This window comes from Eubalaena glacialis, chromosome 9 (assembly GCF_028564815.1).
Source record: "Eubalaena glacialis isolate mEubGla1 chromosome 9, mEubGla1.1.hap2.+ XY, whole genome shotgun sequence".
Classification (NCBI taxonomy): Eukaryota; Metazoa; Chordata; class Mammalia; order Artiodactyla; family Balaenidae; genus Eubalaena; species Eubalaena glacialis.
Window position 1 is genome coordinate 54,700,219 of NC_083724.1, and position 12,026 is coordinate 54,712,244.

The 12,026-nt window shown below is 40.1% G+C and overlaps 1 protein-coding gene across 1 annotated transcript in view; it reads right to left on the reverse strand.

Moving 5' to 3' along the window:
• The window catches only part of LOC133098422 (histone-arginine methyltransferase CARM1-like), a 254,019-nt gene that overhangs the window by 31,090 nt on the left and 210,903 nt on the right, over positions 1 to 12,026 (reverse strand). Inside the window, exons 6-7 of the mRNA XM_061201230.1 lie at positions 8,875 to 9,052; positions 3,480 to 3,570 (exon numbers count right to left, since the gene is read on the reverse strand). Of these exons, the coding sequence (XP_061057213.1) occupies positions 3,480 to 3,570; positions 8,875 to 9,052 (269 nt within the window). The remainder of the gene's footprint in view (positions 1 to 3,479; positions 3,571 to 8,874; positions 9,053 to 12,026) is intronic.

The window sequence follows — 12,026 nt, forward strand, 5'->3', positions numbered from 1 at the left end:
AGCTTTCACCACCTGTTCCTTGGATCAATACAACAGAGGGCCTTCATGCTAGTAGTCTAATGCAGAAACCCCCTTATAAAGGGACAGGAAGTAGAAACAGAGTGAAGGCTATGAATTTTGATAACTATATATTGAAAAATTTTGTGTGTGTATCTGTTGACTAAAAATAAAACCATTCAAATGCACCAGCTATCAAAGAAATACAGATTAAAAATAAATCGGCCACCATTTTTTTTTTGCAAATCAAATTGGCATTTAACAAAACATATCCTGTATGGGCAAGACTCAGCAGACATTCTCATATACCACTGGTGGAAGTGTTAATTGGTAAAGCTTTTCTACAGGGCAATTTGGCAACATATAAGAATAATTTTTTTAAAGTTCCTTCTTCACACCTTTTGGTCCAGTGATTCTGCTTCTAGCAATTTATTGTAAGGTAATAATCAGAATGTACAAGATTTCTATAACAGGATGTTCACTTTAGCATTGTTTCCTATAGAATTTATAGAGGTCTATAAAATTCTACATTCTTGTGGAATATAGGAACAATACCTTAGTATTGTTTCTTAATAGAATGTATAGGGTTAAATTATAATTAAAATAATTTAATACCCAACATTGGATCTTAAGTCAATAAATTACAAGAGAGCCACAAAAGAAATACTCTGCAGCAAAATAATATCTAAAAGACCTGAGAACATGTCAACAAGGTATTAATAAAGTTTTAAAAAAGAGCTATAAAATGGTATTTATGGTATGAGTCCAATTTTATAAAGAAAAAGAAAAATGAGAAAGATATCAACTAAAATCTTGATGGTAATTATTTCCATACATGCTTGAGATCACAGGAGTTTTTATCAGAAATATTTACTGAGGGCCTACCATGTGGCAGGATAGTGAACGGGGACAATATTCCAGCTCTTGCAGTGCTCACATTCTACGAGGAGGGATACGGACAATAAACAATAATAAGTAAGTCTTTTAGGAGGTGATAAGTGTTGGAGGAAAAATACAGAGCAGAAAACGTGGGATTGGGAGTGGTATGGCTGCCACTTTAAATATGGTGGTCAGGGTAGGTCCTATTGAGAAGGCATTTAACAAAGCCTTTATGGAGTTGAAGGAATTAGCCATGTGAATCTGGAGGGAAAGGTATTCCAGAGGAGGATGAGCAAATGCAAGGCCCTAAGGTGGGAGTGTGTCAGGTGCGTCTGAGTATGAGCAAGGAAGTCTGGGAAGCTGGAGTGGAGTGAACACAGCAGTAGAAAATGAGGAGCCAGACTGGGTAGAACCTACTGGAGGGCTCTGGGGATGTTGGAATAGACAGGTTAAGAAGCTACAAGTTAAGTAGTAACTGAGGTGAGAGATGATAGTGTTGTGATCAAGGGGAAACAGTAAATACAGGGAGAACTGGTCAGATTCTGGATATACAGTTGATCCTTGAACAAAAGTGGGGGGGGTTCGTTGGTGCACCTACCCTCCACGCAGTCAAAAATCCTCATTAACTTTACAGTCAACCCTCTGTATCCATGGTTCCACATGCACAGATTCACATGTAGAGCTAGAGTATATATTTATTGAAAAAAGTCCGCACAGTTCAAATCTGTGTTGTTCAGGGGTCAAATGTACTTTGGAAGTAAAACCAACATAATTTCTTAATGGTTTAGGTATGGGGACCAAAGAAAGAAGGCCTTCAAGATTTGGAGCCTGAATCATTAGGAGGATAAAGTTGTCAGCAACTGAGGTGGAAAGACTGTGTGTAGAGCAGGTGTGGGGTGGCAGTGGGGGAGATCAGGAGTTGAGCTGTGGACATGGTGCGTCTCTCCAAGGGCAGACGTCCAGGAGGCAGTTGGCTATGGAAAAGTATGGAGTTCACAGGACAAGTCTGGAGAGATACACTCGGAAATCATTAGCATAGAGATGGTATTTGAACTGTGGGAATGGGCGAGCTCATCAAGGGAGTTCTTACTACCTAGAGAGTATTAATAATCACAGTGGACGGGCTGGGCTCCCCATCAAACATACAAACATGTTCTATTCGTTCCATTAAAAAAACTACCTTTTTTATACCTCACTTCCCTGGTCAGCCACCACCCATCTCTCTAACTCCCTTTGCAGTGAAATTCCTCAAAAGGGGTGTCTCTACTCAACAGTCTCCAACTCCGCCTCCCCCCCCCCAACCCCTTTGATTTCTCTCAAGACATTCTGCCAAAACCACCAGTGCAGCAGATGGTACTGCTGGGAGGTCACAAAAAAACTGCCTGGACGACCAACCTCCCCTATAAGTCTGGCATACTCTGTCACCTGAAATTCCTATCTCTCCAACCTCTCCATTTAAAATAGAAACATTTAGGGTCGGCATGACCTTACACGACATCATTGCCCCCTCTGTCGCCACACACATACACACTAAGAGGCCATTCACCCCCACTGGAAATTCTGTGGTTTGTAGTTTCAAAATTACAGATTGAATCGAAGCCATTAAAGGTTATGAAACTGTGGTGGGAAAGCCTATTTTGCAGGAAAAAACTGGGGAGAAAGAAAAATCATAACGCTTTGACCTCACTCCTCATAGAACTCCGTAATGCGGGAAACAAAAGCACTTCCTATTTCCTGCCCCTTCACCAAGGGATGGCATTACAAAGAGAAACCCGTGGAAATCAACTTTGGATATCTCTGTTGGATGGTTCTGCATCCTCAGCCAGAACTCAAAGTTTACATTTTAGTACGCATCCTCGCCCACCTGCGGTGCATGCTGCGCTCCCTCCTACACACCTCACATTCCCACTTGGATGGTACCTGTTCTGTTTCTCCCTCCCACAGGTCCAATACTGTCATTCTCCTCCCCTCCTTCTCCTTATAAAAACCAGTCTCAGGAAAGAAAGGCAGAAGGAATGGTGGTTTCAAACTGGCAGGAGTTTTGTGTTAGTTCTCATTTCACCAATGGAAGAAACCAAGTCTCAGACGATGAAGTGAACTGCCCAAAAGTCAACAGCTAATTAGTAGGAAAGCTCCAAAAATTTTCCGATCAACTCATTTACATCCAGGTATACTGATTGATCTGCTCTCTGACAAAGGCATCTTCTAGCAGAAGCCATAGCCTTGGGCCAAAAGAATGGATGGAGGAAGTGGAAAGGGAGGGACAGCAGGCAGGGGGAGAACGCTATTATTTTAGCATTAGGGCAGTTTTTTGGATGTTTGATTTTGCCTAACCGGCTCCCTTATTTGTCTGTTTCAGTAGTTCTCAACAGGGGGTGATTTTGCCTTCCAAGGGGATGTTTTCGGTAATGTCTGGAGACATTTTTGGTTGCCACAACTAGGGGGAAGGTGCTAGTGGCATCCAGGAAGTGCATGCCAGGAAAGCTGCTCAACAGCCTACAGGGCACAGGACAGCCCCTGACCCCAGTATACGACCCACAGTGTCAACAGTTTAAGAACTCTGGTTTACTCTGAAAGGAGGGGAAGAGAGAAGAGAACGTTACCAAAAGTTGGCTCTGGAGTGGTGTTCCATGTACAGCTGTTCATCACAAAAGGGGGCCAGGTGGATGTCGCCGAACGTCGGGAACATCATTCCTATTAAGCAGAAGACAATAGACTCAAAGTCGACTCCTACTGCCCTCTACTTGAAGACCTGCCACTTGACCTGTTCCATTCTTTCATTCCATCTCAGTTATTACACAGCAGGCTAAAATGTAAACTTGCCTCAAAGCAATGATAAGAAAATTAGGCAGAAGACTGGAGGGAATATAAAAAAGGATGTCAAAGCAAGTCACAAAGCTACGTTATAGTAAACATTTAGAGTCCTAGGTGAGGCATTTAACCTGGCATATTGGCTTTCTCAGCTACTGTTTTGGTTTTTTTTTTAAACATCTTTATTGGAGTATGATTTTTTTTTAAATTTATTTTATTTTGGGCTGCATTGGGTCTTCATTGCTGCATGAGGGCTTTCTCTAGTTGCGGCGAGCGGGGGCTACTTTTTGTTGCAGTGCACAGGTTTCTCATTGTGGTGGCTTCTCTTGTTGCGGAGCACGGGCTCTAGGTGCGCGGGCTTCAGTAGTTGTGGCACGTGGGCTCAGTAGTTGTGGCTCACGGACTCTAGAGCGCAAGCTCAGTAGTTGCGGCGCGTGGGCCCAGCTGCTCCGCAGCATGTGGAATCTTCCCGGACCAGGGCTCAAACCTGTGTCCCCTGCATTGGCAGGCAGATTCCCAACCACTGTGCCACCAGGGAAGTCCCTGGAGTATAACTGCTTTACCATGGTGTGTTAGTTTCTGCTGTATAACAAAGTGAATCAGCTATACATATACATATATCCCCATATCCCCTCCCTCTTGTGCCTCCCTCCCACTCTCCCTAACCCACCCTTCTAGGTAGTCACAAAGCACCGAGCTGATCTCCCTGTGCTATGCAGCTGCTTCCCACTTCAGCTACTAGTTTTTTTCCTTTCTGTATGTCCGGTGCTTGGAATTCTGGGCACTTCTTTTATTTATTTATTTTTTCTTTTATTTATTGTAAAAACAACTTAGCTTTGAAAACAATCAACGTTCCATCATCCTATCACATTATTATTTTCATTCTTAGACTCTGCTGATGTATAATCATATTGACCATTTATCTTTCTAAGTGCTGTTAGAATCTATGCTTATGTGCAGGCAGGCTCACCATCCTCCACGCTGGGAAGCCCGCAGCACTTGTGTTTTGTTCCTGACATTTGCAGTCACTGGGGGAAAGGGCAGGTAACTTAGCAGGCAAACAAACACCTAGGCTGGCAGACCTGAAGTTGGGCCTTTCTGGGCAGGCAGATGTGGCGATCAGCACTATTATTCTCATCGTCTAAAAAACTACAGATCCTTCATCATCATCACCATCATCATTCTAATAATAATACCTAAAATTTCTTGTTTATGTTAACTCTGCCTTGAACCTTTTTATGGGCTTTCCATGTATTAATTCATTTAATCCTCATAATAATATAATGTAGGTTCTATTATTATATCCATTTATAAATGAGAAAACTAAGGAACAGGGAAATTTTAATGATTCAGCCATAACCACAGAGATAATAAGCAGAAAGAAAAAACCCAGGGGTGAAATCTCTTCCAATAGTCAATGGTCTCATACTTTAACTATGCTCCCCTTGATGTCTGTTAAAATAGAACAGATCATTTTAATTACGGTATTTTCAGAGGTGGTCAGAGAAAAACCACGACTGTAACATCATTCATATTTCTCCATATAAATCTCAAGCACTGGGCTTCCCTGGTGGCGCAGTGGTTGAGAATCTGCCTGCCAATGCAGGGGACACGGGTTCGAGCCCTGGTCTGGGAAGATCCCACATGCCGTGGAGCAACTGGGGCCGTGAGCCACAATTACTGAGCCTGCACGTCTGGAGCCTGTGCTTCGCAACAAGAGAGGCCGCGATAGTGAGAGGCCCGTGCACCGCGATGAAGAGTGGCCCCCACTTGCCACAACTAGAGAAAGCCCTAGCACAGAAACGAAGACCCAACACAGCCATAAATAAATTAAAAAAAAAAAAAAAAGTTAAAAAAAAAAAATCTCAAGCACTGTTGTTAAAACAATAATGATTGCTTGGTGGTTTTTCAATTTCAAGATACAAGGCTATTAAACAACTTTGGAAAAGTCATATGTATCCTTATTTGTGTAAACTTGGGAAGTTTCAGAGGAGGATGATCTGAGCCCAAGCCTAACAGGAATTGAAAAGATATTCGATAAAATGGAGGCGAGGAAATCATCAAAGGTAAAATATAAGTAAAATTCCAAGAGTAGAAGAAAATGAGTCTTCTGATTTAACATACCCACTAAATGTCCAGCACAAGAATTGAAAAAGTTTCACACTAAGACAACTAGAAATGAAAAAAAATACTAAAAGCATCCAGAGGGGAAAACTATGTCATTCTAAAACTTCAGGAGTCAGAATGGCATTCGACTTCTCAATAGCAACATTGGGTACCAGACGCCAAAAAAAGATGCCTTAAAAATACTGAGTAAAAATTGTTTTCAAGTTAAAATTCTCTACCTAACAAAATGGTAATACGAGGACTCAATACACAGTAACTTCTCAACCACCCTTTCTCCAGAAGCTATTAGATAATAGTCTTTGCTGAAATGAATGGTATAAACCAAGAAAGGGGAAGACAAAAGAATATGACGGAAAGTCAAAGTGGGGTAGCCATACAATAGGACTAGAGAGCTACCAGTTCATGTGTGGTCGAGGAGGACAGAGCATTACAGGAGAATTCCACAAAATAAATATTTATAGGCAATCTGTCAGACCTGTTAAAGCATGGAAAAAATTAGTCATGAGTATATAGAAAACTAAACTAATGAAAAAACAAGGCAATTAACTCAGGAAAAACAAAAGATTTCATGAAAAAAATATATAATCATATGCACCTACTACACCACCTGACTCAGCACTGAACAGTATTCACATTGTCATAATAATGTAAACATCGATTATTGATTTAAGCAAGTAATAATCTAGGTCTATATTTCCTTATATTAAAAAAAATTCTGAAATCCAAAAAGCTCTGCAAAGCAACAGATTTTTGTAAGTTTGCAACATCATTTGATGGCAAAACCTGACCTGAACTGACATGAGTTTATAGTCTTTATTTATCCTACTTGGTATCCATGTTCATGTTTTGCTGCAGAAATACTATGTGTTTCATTATGGAGGGCTGCCTCACATCCCACTGGAGGTGTTAAGTAACACATGGTATATGACTCTATGACCTTTCCAAAGTCCTCCAGATTTTGAATTCTGAAACATATCTGGCCCCAAGGGTTTGGATAAGGGATTGAGGACCTGTATAAATACATTTAGAGGATGGGGGATGCCTCAAGAAGGGAAGGAGCTGCTATGTAGGAAAGCTAACTTCTCAACCAGAGAGTGACAAGAATAGCAATATGATAATTTTACATAGAAATATGTAGGTAAATAATAGAAGCAAGAGAGAACAGAGTTGAAAGGAAAAGCCTTTGGGGAGCAGTCTCTGGATAGGAAGAGGTGTGGCGGAGGGTGACTATTTTTCATTGTAAGCCTTTTTACTGTCATGTGATGCTGTAAGCTATGCCTTATTTTGATGGAAAATAAAAATAATTAGGAAAAAAATCAATCATTCTTCCCCCAGGAATGCACAGGGTAGAAAGCTGATAAAATCAGTATTCATTTCTACTTGTCTAGTTAAAGAAACATAGCCAAATATAAAATTTCATAACCATTTCAAATATCTGGGGAAAAAGGATGCCCAGATATTGTCTAAATATTCAGCTTAGAGGGCAGCTCAACAGATGCATGTGAATTAACTTTGTTTAAAGTCTCATCATACAAAAGCACCTAACCATTTGAGAAAAATCCAGAAAAAAAATACAAATATTCTTTCTGGGAGGCATTGAGGAGGAAATCCAAGCTACTTTGCTTTCATCTCCTGTAGTTCAATTTTATCACATGAACACAAGGCCTCCAAGATCATCCTGGGCTGATTTATAAATGGGAATGCTAATGGAGTTCTTGACATTAGGTATACTTTGCCCAAGTTTATTTATTTTTGCATGAGTTTTTTAAAAAAAAATGCCTATTTCTAAATCCCTAAATTTTGAAACATGCAGGAAATTACAGACAAACTTAAAGCTTTACTTATGCATATAGACCGGGTAACCTGGTGGGCAGAAGTTGTAGTTTATTCTCTGTTTTGTCTTCATTGGGTATGACTAGGGACCCAAAACAATAGTACTTTAAAGTAAGTAAAACGGGTAAGGAGCTGCAATTCTCATCAGAGATGCAACTGTTAAAACTGGCCAGTTACCTTCTAACCCTTAATTGAAAAAAAATGTGCTGTTGGAACATGTCCACTCTCTGGGGTGAACAGTGGAAAGTTAGTGTGTGTGCAAGGAGTTGTGAGTGTGGATTTCAGGGTTAGACAGATCTGGGGTCAAACCCCTGCTCTGTCACTTATTAGAGGTCTGTCCTTGCCATGTTGCTTTCCCTCATCGTGCTTCAGTTTTCTCTTCGTAAGTGCGGATCGTAATACTGTCTCCTGCTAAGCCAGGTCTCAATCTTGGCCCTACTGACATTTTGGGCTGGATAACACTTTGATGTGTGTGAGGGCTGTCCTGCACATTGAAAGATGTTTAGCAAGTCCCTGGCCCTTCCCCCTAGGTGCGGGTAGCACCACCTCTGCCAGCTGTGACAACTCAAAAATGTCTTCAGACATCACCAAATGTCCCCTGGGAAAGGAGTGTAAAATCACCGAGAACCTCTGCACTAACCCTCCAAATAAACTGAAAACGTTCATTATTCACACTTCGTAAGGTTTTCATAAAATAATTTATGCAAATTGCTTAGCACACACAGACACTCGTTAAGCACAAAGAGAATACTGGACTTTATATTATTATCTCGATTATATGTAGTGACCATAGGGAAAGAGACATACAGTAGGAAGAGAATATGTTAGAAAGAAGAAATGGACACCAGAGAGTTTCTCACATTACAGAAGGTCAACACTCGAAAGGGCTTTAGAGATTACTTTTAATAATACTGATGGGGAAGCCAAGGTCAAAAGGTCAAGTGTTAGGCCAAGTTAGCTAAGGAAAACAGTGAGTGAACTAGGACAAAAATACATAACTTGGAACTGGTCTCCTTTACCATACTGAATACCACACAGCCACTGACATCAATGTCTTTTGGAGACTAGCTCATTTATTATGGGAGAATAAGATGAGAAAATCAAAGAACTGGTTTCATAGAAATGCTCTCTCCTCCTTTCTGTAAAGGACTGAATATGGGGGAAGTAAGACGGCATATTTTACAGAAAAGTTAGCCTACTTTCTAAACCAGGAATTGGCCAACTCACCATTTTCTTTCAGCCATTTTTTGGAATGAAGGTAACTTTCCAACATCCTTTCATTGAACAGCATGTATCCCATTGGTTCTGAAATGATCACATCTACAGCCTCAGGAAGTGAGATTTCTTCAATTTTCCCTGGCAAAACAATGATCTTGTCTGAAAGGTGGTTACTTTTCACTAGCATCTGTAAAAGATAAAGTAGAGTACCAGTACTACTGTTATACAGAATATTATAAAAATTAAGTATTATAGGTTAGGGGTTGGCAGGGCGATAGGGATGAGAGGGAAGTGACCTATTTGCTTCTATAAATACCATAAAAACATTTTTCTTACTGCACAAACATTTCATGTTTACTATGGATAAATCAGAAGATACAGATATGGAACAAATAAAAACACCTATAATCAATACCACACACAAATAATAACAACTAATAGTTTGATGTAGACCCTTCCGGGCTCTTTATACAAACATACACTTATATGTGCATGTGTGTGAGTATGTGTGGTCCATGTATGTGTGTGTATATATGCACATGTACTTCGGGGGGGGTTATTAAGAGTTTCAGCTTATTTCCTACTTTTCTACTGGCAATAAAGATGCCCAAAAGCTCTGTATAACAATCTTGCATAACTTAATAATCCTGATCCTTATTAAATCATCCCTTGATCTTTTGATTCCAAAAATAAATAATACCATGTTCATTAGCCTTTTTTTAGAAGTACATTTTACAGTTATCTATTCTTTTTTCTTTGATGTCCTCTGTATTCTATTTAATAACTTTGAACTCTCTTAAAAGAGGGACCTTGAAGACAAATATAATTATTATATTTCTAATATATTTCTTCTTAATGCCAAATATGACAAGGTGGTTGTATTATTACACGTATGTCTTTCTGCTGCCTGAAAAACTATTTCCTAATAAACATCTTACATGCACCAGCACAAATATATACAGCACATCCTTTTTCAAGTTGTGGTTTCCTGAGACTCTTAGATCTTTGCTCATTGTATTTATATGTAGTCAGAGGCCCTCCATTTTGAATTTTTGGAACTTGACCCTTTCCTCACCCTAAATGCAGTACACCAAGCATTTGTCATGATTCAGTTGCATTTTCTCAATTTCTGATCACTTCTTCCCAAAGCTAGGGTATCTCTCACCTTGAATTCCATCCTCTAGGGTGCTTCTCACCAACATTACACTGCAAGTTTGTTAAATGTCTTTTCCACCTATACTTTCCTTGAAATAAACCAAGTAATCTCTGATCTAAGGAAAAACAATGAAGAAAACTATTTGTACGTGTCATCCACTGTCAACATTTACCCATGCACAAGGAGTTGTGGAATTCCATTCTATCAACATTCTGCACATGGATGTCAAGTTCAGGGGTCTGTGGACACGAGGCCTAAAGGGTAAAACTTTTGGTACCCTGCTTGTCTCTGTACATTCTCTTCTCAGGAGAGCCCTTCACCTGCGTAGCTGTAAGCACGGCTCCACTGTGGATAGCTGCCCACACTACAGCTTTAGGTTTCTTCTCTCACCTGAGCGCAGGCCATTACCCGGACATTTCTACCAACCTGCTTTGCTATCTCTTCAATCTCAACAAGTAAAGAGCCAACCTCAGCTTCTTCTTGAAAACTAACCATTTCTCTAAATTTCTTTAAAATCTCTATATAATCTTGTATTTCCTTGATTCCGTTTTGGTTACTAATGCCATAATCCTCAATATCCTGGAGGCATACGTAGTTGCTTCCCATGGACAATTAGTTACTACCTTTTCTTATTTCTACTTTTCAGATATGTCTCATTTCCACCTTTTCCTTTCTGCATCAACTTGTCCAGTTCTTAGTAGCTTCAAATCTGAAATTTAAAAATAGCATTTATATAATGAAAATAATAATAGCAGCGTCTACTTCACAGGCCTGCTTGAGGCTAGAACAAGATAAAGCATATTAAGGGTCATGTAAGTATTAAATTAGTATTGTCATATTATTGTTATTAAAGAAAAGTGTTCACTGAAAAAGAGAAATGTAGATGAGCAAAAGAATGAAAATAAAAATAACTGTATTCCCATCATCCAGATGTAGGCAGGATGCATTTCGTAGCAGACTTTTGAGTGTATCTCTGTTTATAAAAATATGTACTTCTGGGGCTTCCCTGGTGGCGCAGTGGTTAAGAATCCACCTGCCGATGCAGGGGAAATGGGTTCGAGCCCTGGTCCGGGAAGATCCCACATGCCGCAGAGCAACTAAGCCCGTGCACTACAGCTACTGAGTCTGTGTGCCACAACTACCGAAGCCCGCGCACCTAGAGCCCATGCTCCACAACAAGAAAAGCCACTGCAATGAGAAGCCCATGCACCGAAACGAAGAGTAGCCCCCGCTCGCCACAACTAGAGAAAGCCTGCTCGCAGCAACAAAGACCCAACGCAGCCAAAAATAAAATAAATTTATTTTAAAAAATGTACTTTTTGTAGCAATATTTCATAACCTTTTGTTTCATGTAATATGTTTTAGACCAGTTTTCTGAATAGTTTTTGCATCATGGCATACATAAAAAAATAAGTCATTTTTATGACACACTAGTGTGAATAGGAAAGACTGCCTGCAGTTTCAGACATCTGAGCTGGGGGTTCAGGCCACACAAGACCCTGACCATCTCCCATGAGGGCAAAGGGCATCAAAACTTACTACCTGGCACACTTTTCGGGAAGCTCTGTTTTAGACATCTTTCCGTGAATTGCTCTAGAACATAATTTTTATTGGCTGTATAGTATTTCATAGCATACCTTGATTCAATAACCAACCCCAAGTTACCGGACATTCAGATTATATCAAATGTTTCATTATTACAACAGTGTATTGACAAATAACAATGCAATTCAATCTGGGGATATACTTCTCACAACTTTTTTCAAAGTGAAAGGGTCTGGAACTTTTAAGGGTCTCTGGTTCACACTGTTCCACTGCCTAATGGAAAGGTGATTCCATTTCTAAATTTCAAGCCCTTCCTAAATTCTGCTTATGGGGTGTGAGGGTGTCCACACAACCTCAACGTATAAAACTGCCTCACCCACCTGAACCGTGATGTTGGAAGGGAAATTTTTCTGGCTAAATTTTGCTGGAGGGACCAATAAGATAGGATGATCAAGTGTGT